The following is a 25,749-nucleotide window of genomic DNA, read 5'->3' on the forward strand; positions in this document are numbered from 1 at the left end:
ATTGTAGTTATTGCTGATAGCTTTATGCAGTGATTATTTGATATTTTAAAGATAAAAAAAAAAAAAAAAAAAAAAGAACGCTATACGACACCGTGACTATAACTGATAGATCAACGGATAGAAAAACAACACCGGCGCTTCAGGGCTCTTCGGAATGTAAAACTCTTTAGATATTTGTCTAGCAGGTTTCTCTTAAAGAGAAGCCCCCCTAAATCTGTGAAATTAATCATAAATCGTCAAACTTCTCTCGTAAGATTAATAAAGCACTGTTCCTGTAATAGACTAAATGCTAATTACTGACGGCTTTGTGTAGTAGCGATGTACATTCTAGTTCTTATACGTGAACTGAATCTTTAGAATCAGTTCACTCAAAAGATTCGTCCAAACGAATACGAACCAGAAAAAGAACGAATCACCTTAGGAAGTGATTTGTTCACTGAAAAGATTCGTTCTTTTGAACGTATTGTTCACTCACGAGCTAACACTAAAACAGAAGCGTATCGCCTTCCATTCGGCTGCATCAGATAAACACGCAATTTATGTCGTGAATCAGTAACATTAGCTACACGATGAAGAGATGAACAGCAATGTGTACATATTCTGTTAGGTTAGATAATCTCATATACGTTTTAATGTTCATATGTGAGCAATTCTTTTCATTAGTTTATATAAACATAACTGCTCAATCAGAACACGCACACACAGGGGGGGGGGGGGGGGGACGCCCCCCACAATCACAGATACCAAATGGTCATGTGACATTCTCCCACCTTGTCCGTACACTATGAAGGTGAGAGATGAAGATGGCATCTGGAATTGTTCCTGGTAGGTCCCCATTCAATAATGGGAGGACCCTCAGTGGTTCCAGGGCCTGAAACATCTCCCATCAATGATAGTTTTGGGAGAAAACCAAAGCTACATGTATTATCAGTGCTGCAAATGTGGATAGCATGGGCTCCTTGCAGAAGCGTGTGAGCAAATAATATGCCGGAAATGTAGAAGAATTGGTCACACTTTTGAAGAGTGTACCAGAAAGTGCAATCTCTGTGGAGAAACTGATCATCTCTACAGAAAGTGTCCAAAGTATTTTGGCAACCAACTGAAGGCCGGGAGAGAAATGACACAGGTGAAGGAAAATGAAGCGAACAAACATTTTGGAAATTCTAATTTTTCTCCAACGTCTGTGATTAGTGGAGAGGAAACGTAGTGATGTGCATTCCAGTTCTTAAGTGAACAGAATATTTAGAATCAGTTCTCTCAAAAGATTGGTTCAAGCGAATCGTTCACTGAAAAGATTCGTTCTTTTGAACGACTCGTTCACTCACGAGCCAACACTATTGTGTATTGAATATTTCATTTTTTAGGGAACAGGAAAAAAAAGAACGCTATACGACACCCTGACCAAAACTAATAGAGCAATCGATATAAATGCAACGCCGGTGGGAAGGTACAATATGGATTGTTAGACTCTTTAGAAATTTCTCTAGCAGGTTTCTTTTAAAGAGAAGCCCCCCCTTATTTAGTGAAATCAATTACACGTCGTCAGACCGATCGTTAATGATAAAAGTCATCATTGAGTTGATGAAATCAGATTGTTGACGTATAATGTACCCAATGTAGTTCTCGTTTCCAACCACAGAGAGGCACACTTGCTCCGTTTAACGTTTTTACGTTTTGGAGTATTTCGTTCTTTAGAAAAAAAATAAAATAAACCCCATCATGGTAATCCCCCCCAAAACTCCAAACAACCAATCACAATGACAAAGCATTATATTTGAATACGCTACCGTGAAAAATCATCAATTTAAGGGACTGCTCGTTAATATTCGTAGATGCGCTGTACTATTGGCTGGGAGCGATGGACTCTTTTTCTTCATCCAATCAGATCTTGCTGTCCTGATGCATATTAAAAATTACGTGGTCCAACGTTGCCCCAACTGGTTCGCCAACTCGACGCCGTCGAAGGAGGGCAGAATGGTCCATTTTTGAGAGTTCGGAGGGGGCCGAACCACAACGGGTTCCCACACAACGTCGTTTACTTTGTGCACGTCATGAGCGCTACGAATCAGTAGAGTTCAGTGACCCGTCGCGGAGAAGGGAAGGGACGTTTCCGCCCACAGTAAAGATGGCGGCTCCCTGGCTGGAGAATCTATCGGAGTCTTTGGGTTCTTCTGAGCCTGCGGTTCGCTTAATATTATCAATTTTAATCGGTAAGTTTTTCATTTTACAAATTCGGGTCATCACCAACCCTGGTTGAAACTGTATATTAGTTTTGCTTATTTCCAACGAGCGTGTTGTTACGTCGAATTGATGTCATACCATCTTCCACGGATTGTTGTGACAGATTTAAACTGAGTTTACCTGTAGAAACTGGCCTGTTATGTCAAATATTGTGCTTGCCTACAAATACGCTTTTCAAATATTAAACCTGTAAAAACATGTGAAAGACTTATCCATTTATTTTGCTCGCAATATTAAGACAACGATGCTAACGGTCAAACAACTTTTGAGCAGCAATTCATGTATCATCTCGTCGTCACTTTAGAGCCAACGTTAACTTTCAAACGAAGTAGACGAAACAATAGTCTCGTCGTGTGTAAGACGCCAATTAACCACTTTATAAGGTTATACTCTATACTATACGATATATAAATATATCTATTCACAATTCTAATTTCAGCATTAACGTCCAGCTGACATAAAACAGTGTGCAAGCATGGCAATAAATGTGTAAATGTTCTGTGTTTTCCTCTGAACTTTGTCCTGACACACGTCGAGGCAATTTACATGTGCTCTAAATCTGATAGTCTGCATGTTCTCTGTCCTTGTGTGTTGCTTAATGGTCCTTGCATAATCTAGTGGTCCGAAGGAAAACACCCTACAGCGTTCCCTTTTCCAGGCCACCATAGGAAAATGTCAATTTTATCGGTTATGATTCAAGTTTGTTTTGTGCCTTCTGTAGTTCAAAGCAGGTCACTGCTGACATACACCACGCACACTAACCTCATGGCTATGAACAGTGAGGAGCGAGTTTAGAAAACTGAAGTCACACACGTGGGAAACATTTAATTGAATATATTATAATTATGTGCTTCCGAATTGCAAAAATTTCACTGTTACCTTGCCCCACCCGTGCAAAACTCTACATATGAAGAGCTTCCCTTGTACATGTTGTTTTGTGTTAAAGTGTTTTGTCTAGTTTTAAAAGCTTCCAGCTTCCTTATATTTTTATGTTCTGATACATAATTGATACAAAAGTGTCATCAGGGTCTTATCTAGTAAGTGAGAGAAAATATTGGCCGAGTTTTAAGAGACGTGAATCTATATTTAGCTCACCTTTGTGCTCATTTACATACTGGATCTCTTCTTTTCTGCCTGACCTTTACGTTTGAAGATCGTTCAGTTTAAAAAGAAAATGAACTCAACTTGTATTGGACCTGATGAAACTGTCATTTAATTTGCTCCACTGATTGTGTCCCGCAGGATATCCTTTTGCACTGATCTACCGGCGTCTCTTGTTCCACCAGCCCGCCACCATTATCCACCTGTTCCACACGTTCTCTGGACTGGCCCTTGCCACGTTTAACTTTGGTGAGATGAAAAGTGGGCGCAGGGTGACGTTTATTTTTTTAAATAGAACAAATCGCCTCTAATGTTTTGACTGCCTTGAAAACAGAAAAGTAGTGTACAAGTGAAAGGAGACTCACCATTAGCATTTCTTTCTTCTTATGACAAGCATGCCGTTTTTCTTTTTTAACCTGAAGGTCAGACACTGTTTACATACTACACGAACACAGCACACAAAGCTGAGGTCAAGCTTGTGGCCTCAGAAGCTGGATGTGGTCAGGTGATACTCTAATGTCAACCAGTCTTTAAAGCGTTATGTTCCTGGAGGTTGAGAGGAAGAGCCCAGAGGTTGGATCTACTTCTTCAGTAGATTTTGCAATTCGTTCCTCATTCCACACCGGGCTCATGAAAGCATCTATTTACCCCCCCCCCCCTTTTTTTTTCTTTTTTTTTCTTTGCATGTGAGATTTGGGATTAACATTTCCGCCGGCCGATCTTGCCGGTTCTCCTCACCACCCAAGGCCAAGCCGTGTGCATTTGTCTTATTTGCATGCAAAGCATCCTCGCCTGAGTGCCACTTGAAAGGTTTTCCAACAAATTCAGTTATTTATAGAGAAAAATACCTCAGGCTGCCATTTGTGGATAAACACGTGAGAGAGGGGAATCAGACAAAAGCAAAATAGAAATGTCTCCGTGCAACTCGGTGTGATACAATGAATCATTCTGATCCATTTGCTACTGTTGATATTTCTTTTTCTTTTTTTTTTAATTAGCTCAGAGAAAAGTCAGTCGAACCTTCCAAACTTCTACTTTGTTACCACTGCGTTGTGACAATACTTTCCCGTTTCAATCTAACGGCCAGACATTTCCTCTTTGCTAACCACGATGCCTTTCTGTGACGTCATTACAGCAAAAAAGAAATGGGGGGGGAAAAAAACCAACATTGACTGATTCACTAGCGTTAACATTACATTGACCCGCTTTCTCTTTCTTCTCCTTTTGATTTTTTTTGGCGGCTGCACTTTGGATCTCACAGCAGGTCTGTTTCTTAATCTCTCCTTGTGTAAGACCTGAAAGCTCAATCATGTGTGTCCACCGAGAAGCTCCTCATCTTGTAGAAGTCAGCAAAAGGCACCCAATCGAGCAGGTCCAATCTTTTTGCTCCGACAGGTCCCCAGATCTATCACTCGGCGGTATGCGTCCTGGTGCAGTTCCTAATGCTGCGGCTGATGGGAAGGACGGTGACGGCCATCTTGAGCAGCTTCAGCTTTCAAATGGTGAGCCGTCCTCATGTGACCTGGGCTTTCGACGTGATGAAACAATTAAGAGGTGTCACAAGAGTTGATTTTGAGTGAAAGTCCTAATTTTGTTCCTCATTGTTTCTCCACTTCTGTCTTTCCACCATTAGCATCGCTATCGGCTGTTAATGAATAACCAGTTTTACTCGCTTTCCGTGTCGACATTTTAATCGAGTCATTGTGAATTTACATATTCGCAAAATCCAGAGTTTTGAATACGTGCTCAAATTTTTTTTTTTTCCTCTGATTTGCTCGCGCCGTTTTGTTTTCCGAACAGACCATGCTTTCGTAACTCCTTTTTGTTTTGAATCTATTTGCCTGCAGTTGTACCTGCTGTCGGGCTATTACTTCACGGCCACGGAGGAGTACGACATCAAGTGGACCATGCCTCACTGTGTCCTCGCGCTCAAACTCATCGGTAACCACCTCAGGCCATAGCGCCGCCGCTGCGCTTTTCTGTTTTATGACCACCGTCTATCAGCGCTTTATCACGGCCATTAACCGCTTGCGCACGCCGTGAGGCCTCGCTAAAGGTCACAATTTCATTCATTAGTCACCCTAACACGGATCCTTAACGCCCCTTTTCACGCTTTTCTGATTTCAGGTTTGGCTTTTGATTACTATGATGGCGGGAAAGAACCAGTGAGTCAGTTGACGTCGTTGCTTTTCCTTCTGAATTTTGTTTGTCTTATCCACGTGCACTCGCTGGCCCCTGCACTTGCTACACCTGCACGAGTCATTCGTTGAGGTTAACAAATGCCAGGTTTTGGCGATATGGATAAATAAGACCATGATCGAATTTTGAAACTTTGTCCACTGCTGATGTTACACAACTTAATTGAACATTCAAAAATCTCATTAATAATGTGTTTGCATAAGTGTGCACACCCTCCCATTTTTTTTTTCGTCTAACGCTCTTATTGTGGCTCATTTTGGATTGTACTCTTGTGGTGACCAGCAAGTGTCATTGACTGGCTGAAATTTGATAGCAATGACATTGCTCTGGATGACTTGCTGTCTTAGTTTTATGCAATTTTGACTCTGAATGCGGCTTTCATGCAGCCACGTTGCGATCGCGCAACCCCCCCTCCCACCATCATTGCCATCAAAATGTTTCTCTAACATCCAGGCGGAGCTGAGCACGCAGCAAAAGAGCGCCGCCCTGCCAAGCGTGCCCTCGCTGCTGGAGGTTCTCGGCTTCTCTTACTTCTACGGCGGCTTCCTAGTGGGGCCGCAGTTCACGCTGCGCAGTTACCAGAAGCTGGTGGCGGGGGAGCTCAGCGACTGCCCGGGAAAACCTCCAAACAGGTGGAGCAGTTGTCCCGAAGGCTCTCTTGAGATTTTTGCGTTCGCCGCAGCGCCTCATGTTTCATCCCTCTTCTAGCGTGCTACCAGCTGTGAAGAGATTCTCTCTGGGCTTCCTTTTTCTGGTCATATTTGCAATTTTTAGTCCGCATTTGCAAGAGAGCTACTTCCTAACAGATGAGTATGATGTGAGTTTGAGCATTTAAATTCCTGGACAAGCTTTGATTTGGTTTTGCCTTGAGTCTTGTGTCACTTTTGTGTTGTCTCCGCAGGCTCGTCCATTCTGGTTTCGCTGCATATTCCTTTTGATGTGGGCTAAAATCATGTTGTATAAATATGTCTCCTGCTGGCTCATAGCCGTAAGTATCAACTACTATCTACACGATGATAATGATGCTTTTTGTTGTTGTTTGTTTTATTATAAATCTATTAGGGGAGTTGAATCAAAAACTTGCCATTGCAAAGTCAAGTCAGGCATATTTAACATGCGAACTTTAAATTTTTTAATGATTTTTTATTAATGGCTTACCTTAAAAAGAATCTTTCTTCACATTGTGGCCAAAGGTAGAATCCAGGTTGGTTATTGCCCCCCTGTAAATAATAAATCCTTGTGGCAGATAACAAAACTTTAGCCCAGTTCGCAGCAGACGTTTTGAATCCAACAGGAACTCACTTGCTGCTCTTTATGATATCAGAATCAGCTTTATTAGCCAAGTTTGTGCATGCCAAACATACGTAGTTATATGATATACGAACTAATATATAATATAATAGTCAAATCAATACTCCCTTTCCACTATCTACAAAAGTTGAACATGATTATTAGATAGATTATGATTTGGGTCTAATCAAACCAGTTTCATCTTGATTTGAGAGAAGGCTTTGTGCTGTGATTTGATTTGCGCTAATGATGATGATGATGATGATGACACGTTGACAGGAGGGTGTGTGCATCCTGACCGGGCTGGGCTATAACGGCGTGAGGGATGGCGAGCCCCAGTGGGACGCTTGCGCCAACATGAAGGTGTGGCTCTTTGAGACCACGCCTCTCTTCGGGGGGACCATTGCCTCTTTCAACATCAACACGAACGCCTGGGCCGCCAGGTCAGCGCGGCGCCCAGTACAGAAAAGTCAATTATGTAACAGTGTCGATAGATTAAAAAATATATATATATATATATAAAAAAATTGAACACTTTTTTTTTTCCCGTATCTCTTCCAGGCATGTATTTAAGCGGCTGAAGTTTTTGGGCAACAAGACCCTCTCTCATGTGTCCACTCTGCTCTTCCTGACCATATGGCACGGTCTCCACTCGGGATACCTGATGTGCTTCTCCTTGGAGTTCATCATCATCACCGTCGAGCGACGGGTAGAAAATATTTTCCGGACTTTTCAAGTCATCATCATTCGCGTTTGCCTCATTTCAACCCGCACAACCTTTTAATGAAGAGACTTCTGGTTCTTAAGCGACTAAAGCATATTGATCCAATGTTAAACACGGCAATTATTAAATATTGACTCTGGTCTTAATTTGGCAGCGGCCCCACTTTAAGAGGAGACAAAGTCATCGCTGGGTTGTGTGACGTGTGCAATTGTGTGTCCTTGTGTGTGTGTGACAGTACCAGGCGATGGTGAGGGACAGTCCCCTGCTGACAAATTTGGCCAACGGGCCACTTTTGCCCCTCATCTACGTCATCCAGCAATTTGTCCATTGGCTCTTCATGGGCTACGCGCTGGTGCCCTTCTGCATCTTCACCTACGATAAATGGCTCAAGGTGCGTTGCAAACATGCAGGAAGTTGACTTTCGGTTGCCGCCAAAAGTGTAGTCTCGTTTGTGTGTTTGTTTGTTTGTTTGTTTGTTTGTTTGTTTGTTTGAGTATTTAGGCCACACAGAAAGAAAGAAATAACGCACTACGGGACTAAAACCGGACTGTTAAACGAATAAAGATGCATGTTTTCAAGATCAAAGCTGTTCAGCTTCCAGCAGCTTCCGAGGAGCGGCTATTAAAAATACATCCGACCTACATAATACATAATATAAGAATTAAGGTTTGTTCAACAGTAGAGTCATATTTTTCCAGAAATTTATTCTGGCGTTACAGTCGCTAATAAGAAAAAAAAAGGTGCTCCTGCTTTCAAAGGTCCACGTTGTCCGCCTGTCATAGTGCCTTCATTATAAAATTAGACAGGGCGGTTGAGCAGCGAACTCGAGATGGAGATGGTGAATTTGTATGGGTCCTTCTGGGACTTCTTTGTGAAAATGTAGGACGAAAATAGCTTGATGAGACTCTTTCAAACCGCGTTTTGAGTATTAGCAGATGAAATTGAGCGGTTGCCATGGGGATCGTAGGCAGGTGATGAAGATGACACTTGACTTAGGTGAAAGAAGGTGATTTAAAAAACAGTTCTGCTGCATATAAATGTCCCAATTTTTCCACCCTGCCGACGGCTGTCTTTGCTTCTGTGTTCCAGGTGTACTTCTCTGTGTACTTTTGCGGTCACGTTTTCTACCTGGGCGCCTTTCTAATCGTGCCATACCTGCGGAAGGCGCTGGTGCCCAAGAAAGAACGCAGTCCGCTAAAGCAGGACTAAACATCTGCACGGTACGTAGACGCCGCACAACTCGATGTCTACTGTGTTTTTGAAATTTCAAATAATAGCCGTTGTTGCGTAAAGTATGCAAACCTGTCTGAGAATTTTACTTGAAATGAAAAAAAATAATAATGTTCAAGGGTGTCTCTGCTTCTTTTGCAGGTCAAAAATATCCACGGAAGGGAACTGTGACTTTCAAAAGGAGCGGGAAAGAAAATATTTTAAGGCCTTTAAGTATATATATCTAATATATACAAATGTTCATGTGAAAATAAATCTCTATATATTTTTGTGTAAAAAGTAAGGAAGCTTTTATAAACATTTTTGGAGAAATGTTTACCGACCATTGTGCCACACGGGCGAACTGGGGAGCCTGTCAGTCGGCCGCTTCCGGTACGATTTTTGTTTTGTTTTTGTGTTTTGTATAAATCCTCTTGAGATACATAATTTGCACTCTGCAGTCACGGGTTTGGAGCCTGAACTTGGCCCCTACTATTATTATTATTATTATTTAATTATTTGTCTTGTTTCTTAGATTTTCTCTCTCTCTCCAAACAACAGAAGCAGCGGCAAAGCTTCACATGAGGTGGAAGCGAGGTGTCAATGCACTTTTTGGAATGTAACGATAAAACACTCTTGCCGCACGCTTGCAGAAACTAACAGTTGAGACGACGACGGCTGATTTGATTCGAGGGGGTGCACTCACTTTTATGAGCCGCTGTACAAACACAACCAACTCAACATGGCCTTGTCTTCATGAATGTTTCTACTGTTCCATTTGCTTGAAAAAAAAAAAAAAAGAGACTTAATTTTATAATGGAAATGTTTTGTAGTTTGTAATAAGGAAATGACTCTTCCCACCTGCTCCCACCCGGATGTTTATTGTTGCCACTCCCTTCAGTTGTGTTGTTTTGTACAGTAAATGAAAAGGTGCAGTCATGTTATGAGTTGAAGTCTCCTCCACTCTATGGAACATTTGTCCCATCGTGAAGCAGCTGCTGAGGAACATTGTGTGCTTCACCTGTGCTGCCTCAGCTGGTGATGCATCTCACCATCATCATCATCATCTCAACCTGCAGGGACTGCCTGTAGCAACTGCCTGTCAAATTTTACACAACCCCGTGACCATGAATAATGGCTATTTTCAAGGGTTTTCGTTTTATTTTATGCCTTATTCCTACCAAATGTACAAAAACCTTTAAAAAATTAGGAAGGGACTCATGGGGAACGTGATTTTTTTAAAACAATTTTCTAATACTGAATTAAAAAAAAAAGTGCTGCATTTCAAAACTGAAATGGTCCTGTTGCTTTATTCTAGTAAGTATGACGTCATTGTTTAGAATCGTATGTCATGGAAATGTATTGATGAGATTAAATGTACATTTTTTTTTTACGTCAACACATCATGACGTGATTATTTTTAAAAAACAAAACAAATCCGGAGTACCAGTATGCCACCGAGCTGAGAGGGGAGGACGCAGCCGGAGAAGGACGCAGTGTGGGCGGGTTAACGCACACCGAGGGTGGGGAGGAGGCGGAGGGGGAACGCCAGTGTAACATTCTCCCACTCAATCTCTCCTTCCTTCTCCACAGACGAGAAAACAAGGGCACCGCTCCAGTTACACACCGATCTGTCCTCTTCTTTCCCCCCCTCCCCAACCAACCAGCTCCTTCCACTTCCACCAGGAGCTTCTGGACTGCTCTAGACGAGGACGTGTGCACGGGGAACCGTGAGAAGCGGATGCTGCGAGGCTAAAAAAAAAAAAAGGCTGTGGGTACCGAGTAGGCATCACTGCCGCAGCTGACACGGTAATCTCAACACCTTTTTTCTTCATCGTTATCATGATCATCTTAATCATAGTGGCTGCGACATTTCACCTTATTTTAACCGGGCAGCCATTATTGAAGCCTCCTCCTTGCTGTTCGCATGTGTGTCACTATCACGCAGTCATGTCGCATTACAAGTGGGGGAGCACATGCATTGTCACGGCCAGGCCCTCCTGGACATCAATATGTGTCCAGGATGGTAATGCGGTGTAGAATATTGCTTATCCAAAGGAGGTGCAGCATATTGGACCTTCAGTACCCAGCATTCCGCACCATCCTCCTTTGAGTAATCAATTCTCAGCTACGGCCACAATCGGACAAACCACAATTAAAAGGAAGGAAAAGATCCATAACACACTCACACGCAGTTTTGTCCATTTATTGACGTCGCACGCACATTGGCACAAATTGCAAAACTCTGATTTTGCTATTTTTATATACAGTGTATGTTTTGGTGGTATCACATTCCCAAATACAAATATAGTCATTTATGTATTTGTAGAATATGAAATATTGTCAAAATACCAATATAAGGTCAAGTCCAACTTTTTTTTTTTTGCAGGTGTTGTGTGTCAAGCAGAGCCAGAATTAAAAAGCAAACCTTTTATTGGGTTTGTGCATTAACAATAAATATGCTCGTTCCTGCATGTTGTCTTTTTTTGTTTAACCTACGTGTTTGTTCTTCTGGGGTGCTAATGAGTTGTTGTTGCATGCATCCCCCCCCCCCCCCATCCTACCCCCCCTCTACACCTCTGCTCCCCCAGATGGACACAATCAAATGTCTCTCCTTCCTCTTCCTTTGCTTGACTTCCGTTGCCAGTGGCAACAAAGGTCAGTTACTCGTCCGGATCGATATTAACTACTCATGTCGACGTGTTGTGTTGTTTTTAGTTTGTTTTAGATGCGTTGCCGCTGCATTAGTTACACCTGCGCAGTCCTAAAGGAGACCCAATACAAAAATAGAAGACTTAACAAAACTGCGTAGTTGTGATCAAGGTACTTGGATAGTGTATTTATTCCTGAGAGTATGAATCCTACTTAAAATACTTACATAGCATTTCTTACAATAATCACCTATTAATAAATTCAAAACAATAATGTATATAGTTTTTTGTACAATGTATTTTTTTCTCATACAGAAGATATAGTATTACTACTATTATTTTTTAAATTTACAATTATGTATTGATTTATTTTATTTTTTTAGATTAATTTATGCAAAAAACATTTCTTGTTTCATGTGTTATTTTTACTTATTTTATTTTACACTTAGTATAAAATTATGATTTATATATTAACCTGCTTCACTAATTGTGCTGGTGTCCCTAATGAAGTGGCCTACATATAGATGTGTGCATTTTGTGCAGTTGGTATGATGTTTTCGTTGGATCTTTATTGCTGAATTGCATTTTTGGGGGGGGGGGGGAACGTATACTCTCGAGTATGAGCATTGATTGAGGTTTGTGTGTTTTTCTGTATGACAATTCTTCTGAGGTTATATTTGTTTTTAAAAATGCATGGCGGGCCAATCGAATCTTCTCGAGGGGCCGTGTATGACCCCCGGACTTTAGGTTTCCCATCCTTAACTAACGCCCACTGCGGCTATACTGTATCGTCATCCTACCTAATAAAAAGGCCGTCATGAGTTTGGCGAGTGTCCGTCATGTGCGTGACTCAATTTCCTCCTCAAACATCAGATTTATCCTCCTCCTTATTGCAAGTCTGTTCTCCAAAGATCATCCGAGGCGGGGTGGGGGGTGGTGTTGGTGTAGAGAGGGGACCATTGGGGAAAAGACAAGGAACATGATGATGAAGGCAAAGGAGGGAGAGAGGGAAGAGCAGTGACAGGAGGAGATGCAGACATGGTTGAAAAAGACGCAGACGAGGAGGGAGGAAGAGGATGTGAGATCAGGTGGGGTGAAGGGGGGGGGGGGTAGGTGAAGACACGTGTGTATGTGTGCGCATGCCGAGCGCCATGCGTGTCGTGGCGAGATCGAGTGACAGAGAGTCGACCGGCGCCAAACAAAACAGAACGATGGAATGCCTCTCAATCTGTAATCCGGAATGTAATCCATGCGCCTGATGCTCAGATTAATGCGACATGGAGGGAGGAGCTGGCAGAAGGGCGGAGGTGCCACGGTAAGCGAGATAAATGACCAAAAAAAAAGAGAGTGTAGATATAGAGGAGCAGACGTGGCCCAAATTGGATAATTGTGACTTTATTTGGCCTCCAGCACCATGAGGCAAGTCATCCGCATGTATGTACGATATCCAAGACGAGAACCTACAAAAGAAAATAATGCTGACAAACAGGAACTTTTGCAACCTCCTCACTCAGATGAGCATTGGTGTACGCCTGATTTCAAAAGAAGAAAAGACAGCCAAGACGGGCTTACAACAATCCTCGTTTCTTGCTCATTAACTTCGCCTTTGATTCTTTCGTACTGAACATCCAGCCCAAGGATGAATAATGAATTGGTAATTAAAGGTTACATTCACAGGAAACCTGAAGAGCTTGCGTCCTTTCACTATTGTGTCGTCGCAGAGCCCAGGCGGGCAGATTGATGAGATAGATGAGTGTGTGATTAAAACTTTTACATTTTGTCAAGGGCTTAATTGTCCTACCGGGCAGGAACTGGACAAGGAGAATTGAAGTGGTGACAATGTGACGGGTACCGTATTTGCTCAACAGTAACCCAATTTGTAAAAACTTGAAAATCTTTTTATCCTATTGGGGAAAAGAAAAAAAAAAAAAAAGAGGACTGGATTTTTCAAATGATGAGGCAGCGCATCAAGACAAACAGAGCAGTCCAGCGACTTGTCACCCATTGTTACTTGCTTATATGTTTTATCATTTGGCCTTCTCAGCCAATAAGCACAAGCCATGGATCGAGACGGAGTACCAGGGCATCGTGATGGAGAACGACAACACGGTCCTTCTCAACCCGCCACTCTTCGCCTTGGACAAAGACGCGCCGCTCCATTACGCCGGTACCTCCCAACGCTACATCTGCTACCTTACACATTTTTAATTCCAAGTCTTCGCATGTCATAACAAGTTCTCCTCCATGATCAGGTGAAATTTGTGGCTTCCGGGTACACAACGGCCCCTCGGGTTCCGGCTCGGTCCAGTTCGAAGCGGTGGTGCTGGACCGCTCCACCGGCGAGGGACTAGTGCGTTCCAAGGAGCCCTTGGACTGCGAGAGCCAGCGTGAGCACAGCTTCACCATCCAGGCCTACGACTGCGGCGAGGGGCCCGACGGCGTCAACAGCAAGAAATCCCACAAGTGAGCGCGATGCTCCCGAGGTCACATCCGGCCCCGCCCTCTTCCAACTCTGCTTACCTCCTCAGGGCCACCGTACACGTGCGTGTCAACGACGTCAATGAGTTCTCCCCCGTGTTCGTGGAGCGTCGCTATGAGGCGTCCGTCCCGGAGGGGCGTCTCTTTGACCGCATCGTGCGTGTGGAGGCTCTGGATGCCGACTGCTCCCCGCAGTACAGCCAGATTTGCTTCTACGACATCATCACTCCCAACGTGCCCTTTGCTATTGATAACGATGGTGAGACAGATCTCCAAAGTAGCATCTCAAAAATATGGATTGTAATGAAAACGTGAAAAACATGGAACCATTTTTGTGGTGTGGAACAGATTAACAGCAGTTTGATTCATTTCAATAGAGACAATTGATTTGATATCAATTCAGTCGTTCTCAAACTTGTAATTACATTTGTAATAAGCCCTTAAATTCTCTTTATTTTCACGTATAAGTGGGAACAAAAATTGCCTTCCCCCGCGACGTATTAAAGCAAAACGGTGAAAATAGACCGAGTGTGGGCAGACTATTGTTGTGAATTTCTGCATAAACACTGCAGCAGCTGTTCAGGTGATCTCGCTGTCTATTCCCTTGCGTCTTTTTTTCTCGTTACCGCAACGGCCGGTCGGCCGGCTGGCTGACTGACAGACAGACAGACAGCCAACGCCTGCTGTTTTTGTAACACAAAGCAGCGGGAAGGAAGACCGGCTCACTGTGACTCTGCACAATTTGCCGAGTAGTCCGACGTGACATTATTGTCTCTCGTCATTAAAAGCTGCTTTTATTTTTAAGAAGGAACAAATGCTTGTCAAGGAAGGAAGTCAGCGCTCGATTCTTTTCCCCAATGATCATCCTTCCTTCTTTGTCTGCATCGCCCTAGGCAACATCAAGAACACAGAGCCGCTGGACTCCAAGCGTCAGCGCGTTCACACTTTCTGGGTGACCGCCTTCGACTGCGGCAAGAATCGCGCTCAGGCCGACGCTCAGGTGGCGGTCACGGTCAAGCCCTCCTGCAAGCCCGGCTGGATCGGTAAGGCGCTATCATTTTCACCCGTAGATGACATCGCAGTGGGTTGGGAGCTACGTGGGCTGGTTGGTGATGTGAGTCAGCTTGCCTTGAAGGAAGGCTCTGGAAATGCAAATGGTTGAATCGTTATTCCAATCATTAGTTTTAATACGTAGCATTTCTCGGGGCGGCATTTCTTGCAGTGTTTGGATCTGTGTTGTGTTTCAGGTTGGACCAAGCGGGTGGAGTACACACCCGGCTCGGGAAGCATCCCGCTCTTCCCCGCCTTGCACTTGGAGACTTGCGAGGAGACCGTGTGGAACATCCAGGCCACCGTAGAACTTCAGACCGGCCACATCGGAAAGGGCTGCGACCGAGACAGTTACTCCGACCGTTCCGTGCGACGCCTTTGCGGTGCGTGGATCCGAAAAACCTGACCCGGCTGTTTCTCTTGAGTCTTTTTATACACTCTCGGTTGTTGGCGTGGTGGCCAACAGACATTTCGGGATTCCGAGTTTAACTAACTCAAGTCGTGTGTCAAGACCCGAGTTCCCCACCTCTGGTGTTTACTGGTTCCATTTTATCCAGGCGCCGTTCGGGGTGAGGTTGACCTCCTCCCGCCTCCATCGCCCGCAGCCAACTGGACGGCGGCCCTCCCCACCCTCCCTTCCTCGGATTCCTCACTTGTATTCTCCTTCAATGGGTCCAACCATGTGGCGGTGGTGCCGGACGCGGTGGTCTCGGGGCTGTCCGGTGACCATTTCACCTTGCAGCTATGGATGCGTAGGTGGGGCACCAACATCCAGCCGGCTGCCGCTCAGTCCAAAGCTACTCGCAAGGATGAGGAGACCATCGTGTGCAGCACTGTCAAGAATGGTGAGTTGAAGAAACAAATATCGTTTGAACTTATGAGAATCATGCTAATACTTCGATTTAATCGGCTTACGTTAGCTCCTTTTAAAATTTGCCGATTTCAAACATTTGAATTCAATTTAGCCAATTTTTGCCATTTTTTTCTTCCGATTGTAAAGTTTATTAAATGCTAAAGGACTAAGTCTCTTTAACTGCCATGTAATTCTCTGTAATTCACATCTTTATTGTTGTGAGCGTCAAGGGATCAAGGGACTGTTTTATAGTTCACTGCAAACGCGGAATGGTCAACCCTTCACTTTGACGCTTCTCAAGATGGATTTTTGACATTGTTGTCGGCAAATTGGCCTTTCTCGGACGTTATTTCACAGCGCTATCCTCCAGCGGATTATCACCGTGAGTGCTCAGCGCGCACTGTTTACGGCCTCAGTGGGCAAGGTGCTCTTGAGGGAGCCACTTAACCTCCAAACACTCCAGTAAAAAAAAACAACAACAAAAACTGAGAATGCACACCCACCGCGGCCTCTGAGTGAATAATGTCTGAATGTTTGCCCTGAGAAAGAGAGATTGAAAAGAAATGTAAGAAATCCCTCGAAAAGTCACGTTAAAGTCCCGAGCGCTCTAACCCGCAAATGAATTGCATCTTGCTCTCCACAGACGACTCGTTCTCCCACTACTCGCTCTCCGTGCATGGCTGCCGCCTCTCTCTCTTCTACTGGCCCGATGTCTCGGCTGCACGGCCCGTCAAGTTCCTGTGGAAACTGGAGCAGGTACATGTTGGGGTGGAGCGGAGTGGGAGAAGGCTTTAGTGGTGGGACTGGGGGATTGTGTTTTGACTGCAGCCGCCCGCCCCAGACAGATTGAGGAGGATTACATTAAAGCTGATACAGAGATCAAATAAGATTTGTTTGGATCTCTTTTGTCTTTGTCTGGTACCTGGTTAATGTACACCCCTCCGCCCTGCCCGCTAGATCAACGCAAACCATCAGTACTTGGCCATCATTTAAAGGGATTAATCCTTTAATTAGCTAGCAAAAGGAAGAAAGGGAATCCAATTAAAAAAAAAAAAAAAAAAAAAAAAAAAATAAATAAAAAAAAAAAATATATATATATATATATATATATATATATATATATATATATATATATATAATGATATAATGATAATAATAATAATTATATAATAATTAATAATAATAATAATAATAATGAATAAGTGTTTTTAACGTCTAAAAATATTACTTGAATTACAGTCTATAAAGTAAAATGCAGTATATGAATTAAAAATAATAATCAATAATTAAGAGTACATTAAAATAAAAAAAGGGCACGTTTTAAATATATTTTTTGAAATAGTACCCAACACCATTTCAAAGGTTTTTACTGCTGTTGCTATCCCGTGTTCTCGCCAGGTGTGCGACAGCGAGTGGCATCACCTGTCACTCAGCGTCCAGTTCCCCTCGGTGACCCTGTACGTGGACGGCGTAACCTTCGACCCCGCTCTCATCCACGACAACGGCGCCCTGCCCAACCCAGCCCCCCACCAGAGGATGTCCATCGGCGCCTGCTGGGGTGAGAGCGGACCAAATATTTTTTCTTCAGTCTCGGTCCGGCATTCGGTGACCGCGGATGTAAATCACGGCGTCTGAACTTTTCATCAAGCGTGTCGGTGAACTCTCACGGGACCCTTTACACGCTTTGCTTGCTTATGATTTAGCCAATGTGTTTTTGCATCTTTGAGGGCTAATAATATAACACAGTCATCAATTATTCAACTCGGCTTAACAGCATGATGGCCGGGTAGCTATCGGCCTCTTTTAGCAGCTAAAATGTCTGAATCTCTGGCTACCAATTATCAAGACTGAAAAACAACCAGCGTGCAAGCGTCTACTTGATAAGATAGAGAAAAACAGACTTCAAAGATGGAATGAAATCACGCCAAAGAGAGTTCCTCAGAGTCGAGTTCAACCATTTTAGTCAGCCGGTGGAAACGCAGCAAGAAAGCATTTACGCAACACTCGTCTAAACATTGGCAGCATCAATCAGGGTGCACAATTTTCCAAATATGAAAATAGAAAAAGTAATATTTCCTTTGTGACATCGCCACAAATTTTACATTTCCTAAAGGAGCAATTGTATACGTTGGCTTCTTATTGAATTCCAATCCTGTGCATGTCAAAATATCCTCCCTCCCTCTTAGATTTTTGTTTTTGTTTGTTTGTTCCTGTATTGTTCATTTTTCATTTCTTGCTGTCACTCTGTGGCCCGCTCAGGCGTCACCTTGCAGCTTCTTCATGCATTTTGATGAGTGTTTGTCTTTTTTTTTTTTTTCCTCTCACCCACATTGCTATTCCCCACAGAGCCGGAGGACAAGCAGAGGGAGGTCGGGAACAACAGCATCCCACAAGGTAAAGAAAAGATTCTGTGAGGGACCGTCAGGGACGCCATTCAGGATTACCTCACACACACACACACACGCTCATGTTTCTTGTGAATATTCAGTCCTGTTTCTTGGGAGCGTGTGAGCGAGAAAAAAAATATAGAAGCATGTGTGAAAGCTCTTTGTTGACAATTTTAGTCCTGTATGTCCCTGAAGGTCTCTCATTTGATGTCTGGGTTCGGTTGGCGGTGATGCATTTTCTTGAGGCGTGTGCTCGTGTGATCTCAGTGAAATACGCCGGAGGTTACCACGGCTTGTTGTCGGGGGTAACGGTGCGTCCGGGCAGCGTGGAGCCTCACAGCGTGGTGGAGTGTCTGTACGCCTGCAGGGAGGGTCTGGACTTTGGAGACCTTGAGACGTTGGGGTCCGGGATGAAGGTATTAGGCCTCATAACAATCTGACGGCATGTAAATGAGCAAGGAGGGATAGGATGCCATTTCATATTATATTCCACTTTTTTGTTGAGTGTATACAAGAAAAAAAAAAAAGGTTTTGGGCTGAAATATTACAAGGCTCTTATTCATGTAAAAACGTTGGATGTTTCCAGGTGCACGTGAACCCCAGTCAGTCGGCGTTAGTGCTGGAGGGGGACGACATTGAGAGTTTCAACCGCGCCGTGCAGCAGGTGACCTATAGGAACTCCCTCCGCTTCGCCACGCCCGGAGTGCGACCCCTCAAACTCACCACCTCGCTCAGGTAGCCCCCACCGCCTCTTATCACCGCGCAACACATTTCGATGCCGAGCGAACGAGCGGACAGACTTATTTCATTTGCAATAACTCGGTCGGGCCAGAAACGCAGCGCGGTTTGCCAAGCTTCTATAATAGACTTTTTATTCCCCACTCGGCTGTTGAATCAATAGAAAATGAAGTTAAGCTGAGGGGATGCACTGTCATGATGCAAACTGTGAAAGTGGAAGCTTTTGTGGTGGAAATGTTACACCGGCAGACTTTAGCGCCTCGAGGATATTAAGTGTCGCTCCGAGGGCCTGTCACGCCTCCTCCTCCTTCCAAATTGAACCCATCAAACATGAACCTTGCCTCACCGCTGATAAGAGTTAATAATGACGTGGAGATAAGTATGTATCTTATCTCCCGATTGCTTGCTTCAGCCCCAAAAGTCAACCTGTGCTCATCTTGACAAGCTGCAGGTGGCACACTTGTTTATTTAGCTCTGCCAAAGCCAGGTGATTCAATTGGCGGCCCCCCCATGTCCGCTCAATTATCTTTTCAAATAGCGCAAAGATGGGATGATGAAACTCTTGTGAATACCAAACGGTTGCATGATTGCAGCATGAAATAAATAGCGTGTGGGCAAAGCTGCAAGTGGGAGGTAGATGGTTTTGCAAATTTTTTTTTTAACACAGTTGGCCAAAAACAATACCGGCACTGCACGACATTTGCAACCTAAATTAGATTTGTTCCATGAAATTGGATGAATGTATTCTCGCCAGTCTATTCACAGTTTGGATGTACATTTATTTTTTGGTCCAATCAGATTTCAAACTCAATGTGTTGCCATGTCAATCTAATCTGCCCAGGGCTTCCAAAATCAAAATTGCTGGCTGAGGTTCCTAAAACTATTTTACCTTCTTTAACCAAACAGATTTTAAATTGGGAATGTCACACCATTTTCAGGGTGGAGCCGGAGCTAGCAAGCTCATTTTTGAAAATGCCACAAGCGCTATCATTATTCATAACTTCTCACTAAACTGAATAGTTGGCAAGTCAGCAAATATCTGCTAAGTGGTCCAATTAGTGTCACATTTGAACAAAAGTGGGTCATTCCAGGAGTCTATTTTTGCATATCACATGTACCTGGTTGAAATAGGAGATGCAGATTTTTTTATTTATTTTTTTATTATTATTTTTTTTTAATTTTAGTTGGATACTTTTCAGGATATAAAACTTGCCGCTCGAACATTTCGTCAATCATCAGAAATCGCCAAACTCTCCGGTCTTGTGTCTTGGGTAATGCTCCAGCTTGCTCCAGAGTCACACAACTTTCTCTCTTGCTTTAGCCCTCGCTTTTAGCTGGTGAAATATTAATTCCCTCTCAGATTAGTGCAGTCCAGTGCATGTATGCGGTGAGCTGCGTATTTATATTTATATTTATACCGTAGCTAGAGCAAGAGCAAAGGAAAAAAGTAGGCCACTGACAAGGCAGATCGCATCAAACTCAAAGCCTGAGCGCAGATTGCGCCTTTCTCTAAAATTAAAATGATTTCCCTTGCGATTGGCTGGCGACCTGTCCGGGGCGGCCCGAGTCAGCCGGCATCGGCTCCAACTCAGTGGGGACCCAAATGAGGGCACGCCCTATAGAAAATGGATGGATGGATGGATGATTTCCAGCCCAGACGTTTGTGCTGAAAGGCTTTTGTCCCAGCGATTCAAGGTCATGACGAGATTGTTTTCGCTTCAGCTCAAGTTCGCCATGGCTTTTCTTTTCTTTCTTTTTTTTCTTTATATGACCCCCCCCTCCTCAACTTATTGCATGTGTGAAGATTAGATTGATTTGGGGCCAGGAAGTCACCCAGATGGCTGAACAGCAGGCCCTTCTGGAGAAGCCGATAGAAGCAGCTGCTCACTCTGATAGCAGAAATGTAACGCACGCATTCACGCGCGCTGTGGTTAATCCGCGCTCCAATACCGCCGAGCCGACGTATCGCGCAAATGAATAAATATGTTTAAATAACATGACATATGTACGACAATATTGATGGTGCAGTATTTAATAACAAGAGTGCGTCCTGGTATTGAAGGCAGAGCTGTTCTCTATGCGCTACCTGGCCGAAATCAGAAGAGGGCGCTCTTGTTTTAGGTTTAACATAAATTGCCTCCGAAAGAAGTTTCCAAGTCATTTTGCCTGTTTTAAGTGGAAGGCAACACAAAGATTGAACTAAACACGGTACTCTGATTAAGATTGTGTTTGTGGAACATGAATTAAGCAGCAAAATCCACAGCTCAGCTGTTTTTCTGGGTTCGGTCATGTGGCATTCGCAAGCTGAGTTGTGATTGGTCGTTACCTGTGCCCATTTGGATCCACACCCAGGGGCAAAATGGCCGTCCCCTGTGATGGATTAAAAAAAAAGATGCATTTTGTTGCTTGACTCATATCCCACAAATGCAAAGACTAGTGGAGGCACATTATTGTAAGGGAAATGTTGAAGTTGGCTTACTCTTAAATTGTGAAGAAATGACTTCAAAAGGAAGTGTGCTTTTTTTGGTGTTTTTTTTTTTTTTTTTAATCTGGAGTTTGCTATGAAGCAACATGCTAATTTAAGCCCAACTGTTTTTCTGGCTGAAGAAGTAAGAATGGTAATAAAAGTCAGTTAGTTAGCCAAAATGGAGTGAATTGTTTTGTCAGCATTTTGTCAGTTAAGTCATGACAAATTGGTGCCAAAAAGCAGTGTTTGCATTGGCAGCAACTAACAGAGGGAAATGTTGATTCAGGCTCAAAGTGTTTGCTGGCAAAAGTAGAATAGTTTGTCTCTGAAAATCAATTCATTGATTAATTGCTTCTTGAGCATGTTGTTAGTTAAGACGAGTGTAGTTTTTGCCAGGAAAAGAGGAAGCTGATTATTTGGGCTCAGTTTATTTGCTGGCTAAAGTAGAGAATTTCAACCGTTTTGACTGGGATTAGGATTGTCCCTGAAGTTGTTTTTGGTGACGTCTTAAAGAGATGAAGGCGAAATGGAGAGCTGTTGATCCTGGCAAAATGTATTTACTGGCTAAAAAAAGTTGTTTCTCGCCTCCTTGCAGATGTTTCAACGAGGAGAGCTGTCTGTCCCTGAAGCCGTTGGAAGGTTACCTGGTGGTCCTCCAGCCTGACGCTCCTCAGATCTCTCTGTCCGGGGTCGGTCCCCATCTGGCTCGCCCCGCTCCTGACTTCGAAGCCCCAAGAGGCGTCCACCTCTTCCCCGAGCTACGGATCGTCTGCTCGCTCACTCACGCCGTCAACACGGCCGCGCAGGGGATGGAAGGCGGCGGTAAATCCAAGAAACAATCCTCTGTCATCTGTCTGCCGTTGAGAACTGATGACGGAAATCTGAACTGCATCATCTAGAAACGGGGCTTATGTAATTTTTATGCATGGTTTGGCAGCGCTGATGTCCGACGCCGTGGCTCACACTTTGGACGGCTGCGAGGTTCAACCTCTTGGCGAGGAACTGGACCTGGAGCGCGAGGAGCTCCTGGTCGATATGGATGTCGTGCGAGAGCGGGGCTTGGAGATCATCAATACGACCGCCTATATCGCCATCACAGGTCAATAAAACAATCGACATCTCGTTTGCATTATGAGTTCACTTGAAAGACAATCCACTTCTGATCCAGGTCTGATAGAGCCTCAGTCAATGCATAGAAGGTCATGTGACTCCGTTCTTTTTGCTTTCATCTCACAAGTTCATTTTTCAAGATTCATTTTTTCAGGTCCATCTTTATGGTTCAGTCTAAATCGTTTCAAGCACAGCCCTGCCACTTTTGCTCTGGCTCCCCAGGTGCTGAATCTATCTCCGTATACGAAGACGTCCTTCGCTCAGTCCGCTACCGTCTGTCCAGGAGCTCCTCCCGCTTTGAGAGACGCTTCCGTCTGTCCTGCTCTGAGATGAACGGCAGATACACCAGCAATGAGTTGACTCTGGAGGTGAGGAGACCTCTCATTCAACTTACAATATTTGACATCTATAGTCATCACTGGCAGTGTTCATTTCTAATTGAGTTGTTCTTTCCTCTCCTAGGTGAACTTCCTCCACTCCTTGGAGAGTATGTACCACCCATCCCACTTGATGGCTTCCCAGCAACAGTTTCTCCATCAACACGCAGGCGAGCTCAGCGGACATGCCTTGCCCAGTCTACATCGCAACTCAGGTGACATGTTTGCGGCCATTTTTCTTGTGCAAGTGGTCCCGATGTTGTGGTCGGTTGCCTCCCACAAGATGTCAATCTTCAGAGCGGGAGCGTGATTCGCCATTTTGTGCCGTGTTGTTTGTCAGTAGTCCCCGGAGCCGCCACCATCATCATTATGGTGTGCGTGGGATTCCTGGTCGTCATGGTGATCCTGGGCATTTTCCGCATTCGCTCCATCCACCGCCGCAGCGAGGAGGCCCGCGAGGCCGCCAAGGAGGGTGGCGGCCAGTGGGACGACTCCGCGCTCACCATCATCGTCAACCCCATGGAGGTAAAATCGGACGCGTGGGGCTGCTTGCTTTCTGATGCTGTCCAGAAATTGATTGAATTCAAGATGACCCTTTTGTCTTTTTAGTGTTCCTATTTTTTATGTTGACTTTCATGACAAATCAGTCGGCTTGATATTGAATCCATATAAAATATTTCCATTTACTTTGGAAAATTGTGATCCAACATTTTTGCCTATTTTACGACACATTAGCAAAAATTAGAAAATGTTTTTTTTCTGCATAAATACAGAAAATGGTCAGCTCTGCTGGAAATATTCAAGAATATTTCTCCTTAACATTTTGGTCTCTTTACTAAATTACAACTGATCCAAATTTGAGCTTTCTAACATCTTATTCTTCAGAAATATGATCAAATCTCATGACTCTTTTCTGTAAGCCCACTTTTGCCACCTCTGCTGTTCTCTCAGTCCTACGAGTCTCGCTTGGGGATGTCCGCCGACACGGAGGGAGACGGCGAGGAAGACGAAGAGGAAGTGGCCGAGTCGCCCGACAACGCCAGCGATGACCAGCGGATCATCTTGAAGAAGGAGGGCAGGGACAGCAACGCCCGTCGCTACTGAGCTGCATGTAACCCCCCAACCCCCCCACCACGGAAAGCAACACTTCCACGATCATGTACGGAATGTATACCTGCAAAAACACACCACGCACAACACATTCGATGTAATACTCGACGCCATACGTGACCTATAGCCGACGACGGGCACTCGCTCGTTTTCCACTTTGATGTTCAGCGGCACAATGTATACACTCAAATGTAATTGATCTGCCTGAGCCACGCAAACGATTTGTGGACGTCACGAGATGCTCCCGTTAATAATAACGTGTCTGTATAGTGCGATGCTGGATGAGTGCGGCTGCTTTGTTTTACAAAAAAAAAACGATTGTATTTTGTTATCGAACACACAATTGAATCCTTGCTCGTCGGCGTAGGCTCTGATCTGATCTCCACATGCCGACACACACGCACAATTTATTAGAGTCAACCGCGAGGTCTGCGCACAAGCTGTCCCCTCCCTCTTTGCGACACATTCCGTGATCAGCGCTCGGGTTTCGTAAGACTTTCATCTGCAAAGGAGAAATAGGGACACGCTGTTTTTGGAGTATTCTGACAAAATAGCTAAAGAGCAAGTGGTCAATATTATAGGATTTTTTTTTTTTGGGTCACTTTTCAAAAATGAATCAGTAAGAAAGAAAAACTAACGTAACCTACGAGATAATTATTTTTTGTCACCCGGCTGTCTCCGGAATGTCAGCTCAGCTTGGGCGGTTTTGACTGTATTGATTGTAATGAATTTTATGTACATACAATGAGAAATATGATCATTATTATTGTTATGAAATCTTATTATTACAGCCACTTTTCAGCACACTGGGCGATGGAGCTGATGGTCATTTCCCAGTTTTTGTTCATCACCTATTCCAGCATCGAGAAATCAGTAGGAAAATAATAGTAGTTGTCGTGGTGAGGACGATATCTGGCTTGATGAGTGTGTCTTATTTTTGTGTGTAATAATGTTGTAATTTAACAATTTGTCAGTATAGGAATCACTGAGGGAAAAAAATGGGAGGCACATTTGTTGTGATACCTTCAACTGTACATAAATGTGGCATCGCTATCTTTTGCACTCTTCTCCATGATTTTACTCCTTCCATCATTTGATATTTCATTTCAGTGAATGTACAACTTGTGCTTCCCACCTGCCCCAGCTCCAACACTGACCCCACCTTCGTGTCTCTTGCCGTCCGTCTGTGTAGCCTATCACTGTGCAGTGCTAAAAGAAAAAGAAAAAATGTCCGTAAATAAAAATAAAGCCTGTTTTTTTTTTGCGAGTGTGATGTCACAAAAGGGAGTAATCATTGCATTGAAATAACTTAGATTATATTGTATTACGCTCACTACTGGAACATTACCTGTAATTACTGATACAGCGTTGATGAGTTACAGAGAGAAAACTGTTGAACAATGTGAGAAAATTCATAATAAAAATAATATATGACGTCTCCATGAGAAGCCCCTTTTTTCACATCTTGCATGTTTCATTCCGAAATCATAGACATTTAAAAATGGTTAAGTTGTATGTTATTATGGTTATTCTGTACATTGAATTATATCAAATTATTTTGCAGACATAATCATGAAGTGCAAAATATGGAAAATAGCATTGTACTTTAATATTTGCATATAAGTCACTGCAATTAATCGGACTTAATATTTTGACGTGGTTTTCTTATCTAAATTCAAATCAATTTGATTTACACAGTCGTTAAGACGCCATTATTTGGTTAGATAAAGTTTAACACAATGAGTTAAACTTTCATCGGAACAT

General features: G+C 43.6%; 2 protein-coding genes and 2 non-coding genes across 7 annotated transcripts; all 4 read left to right on the top strand.

Annotated features, from left to right (window-relative positions):
* Positions 1-152: 152 nt before the first annotated feature.
* LOC147052460 (U7 small nuclear RNA) lies at positions 153-208 on the top strand. The gene has a single exon (XR_015067130.1). It is a non-coding gene; the product is annotated as a U7 small nuclear RNA (small nuclear RNA).
* Positions 209-1,457: 1,249 nt separating this feature from the next.
* On the top strand, positions 1,458-1,513 carry LOC147052461 (U7 small nuclear RNA). The gene has a single exon (XR_015067131.1). It is a non-coding gene; the product is annotated as a U7 small nuclear RNA (small nuclear RNA).
* Positions 1,514-1,881: 368 nt separating this feature from the next.
* Positions 1,882-10,157, top strand: lpcat3 (lysophosphatidylcholine acyltransferase 3). 2 transcript variants are annotated; one of them, XR_015066919.1, is made up of 14 exons: positions 1,882-2,210; positions 3,484-3,591; positions 4,738-4,844; positions 5,190-5,283; positions 5,470-5,507; positions 5,995-6,173; positions 6,250-6,358; positions 6,443-6,529; positions 7,111-7,274; positions 7,393-7,540; positions 7,791-7,946; positions 8,645-8,775; positions 8,927-9,157; positions 9,326-10,157. XR_015066919.1 is itself a non-coding variant. In XM_085918437.1 (13 exons), the coding sequence occupies exons 1-12, from the start codon at positions 2,126-2,128 to the stop codon at positions 8,762-8,764; spliced, it is 1,395 nt and encodes a 464-aa protein (XP_085774563.1). In that variant the 5' UTR covers positions 1,882-2,125; the 3' UTR covers positions 8,765-8,775; positions 8,927-10,157. The 2 variants fall into 2 exon arrangements, 1 of the variants encoding a protein (XP_085774563.1); XM_085918437.1 differs by having other exon boundaries at positions 8,927-10,157.
* Positions 10,158-10,323: 166 nt separating this feature from the next.
* On the top strand, positions 10,324-25,414 carry clstn3 (calsyntenin 3). Of its 3 annotated transcripts, none has more exons than XM_085918433.1 (19): positions 10,324-10,573; positions 11,356-11,422; positions 13,460-13,582; positions 13,668-13,878; positions 13,944-14,152; positions 14,787-14,936; positions 15,141-15,326; positions 15,501-15,788; positions 16,440-16,552; positions 17,195-17,354; positions 18,143-18,190; positions 18,451-18,599; positions 18,770-18,918; positions 21,984-22,210; positions 22,326-22,487; positions 22,721-22,866; positions 22,961-23,090; positions 23,216-23,400; positions 23,827-25,414. In XM_085918433.1, exons 2-19 carry the CDS (start codon positions 11,356-11,358, stop codon positions 23,977-23,979), a joined length of 2,856 nt encoding a protein of 951 aa, XP_085774559.1. In that variant the 5' UTR covers positions 10,324-10,573; the 3' UTR covers positions 23,980-25,414. The 3 variants fall into 3 exon arrangements, with proteins under 3 accessions (XP_085774559.1, XP_085774560.1, XP_085774562.1); XM_085918434.1 differs by having other exon boundaries at positions 23,219-23,400; XM_085918436.1 differs by lacking the exons at positions 23,216-23,400; positions 23,827-25,414 and having other exon boundaries at positions 22,782-22,866.
* The last annotated feature ends 335 nt before the right edge of the window (positions 25,415-25,749 follow it).

The sequence above is a fragment of the Syngnathus leptorhynchus genome, chromosome 8 (assembly GCF_054491065.1).
Source record: "Syngnathus leptorhynchus isolate UIUO chromosome 8, UIUO_Slep, whole genome shotgun sequence".
NCBI classification, from domain to species: Eukaryota; Metazoa; Chordata; class Actinopteri; order Syngnathiformes; family Syngnathidae; genus Syngnathus; species Syngnathus leptorhynchus.

Coding starts and splice junctions, on each gene's coding strand:
- lpcat3 (XM_085918437.1), top strand. CDS start 2,126: ATGGCGGCTCCCTGGCTGGAGAATCTATCGGAGTCTTTGGGTTCTTCT. Junction 6,174..6,249: donor CCGGGAAAACCTCCAAACAG/GTGGAGCAGTTG, acceptor TCCCTCTTCTAG/CGTGCTACCAGCTGTGAAGA. Junction 7,275..7,392: donor ACGAACGCCTGGGCCGCCAG/GTCAGCGCGGCG, acceptor TATCTCTTCCAG/GCATGTATTTAAGCGGCTGA.
- clstn3 (XM_085918433.1), top strand. CDS start 11,356: ATGGACACAATCAAATGTCTCTCCTTCCTCTTCCTTTGCTTGACTTCC. Junction 18,191..18,450: donor GAACAACAGCATCCCACAAG/GTAAAGAAAAGA, acceptor GTGTGATCTCAG/TGAAATACGCCGGAGGTTAC. Junction 23,091..23,215: donor CAGTCTACATCGCAACTCAG/GTGACATGTTTG, acceptor GTTGTTTGTCAG/TAGTCCCCGGAGCCGCCACC.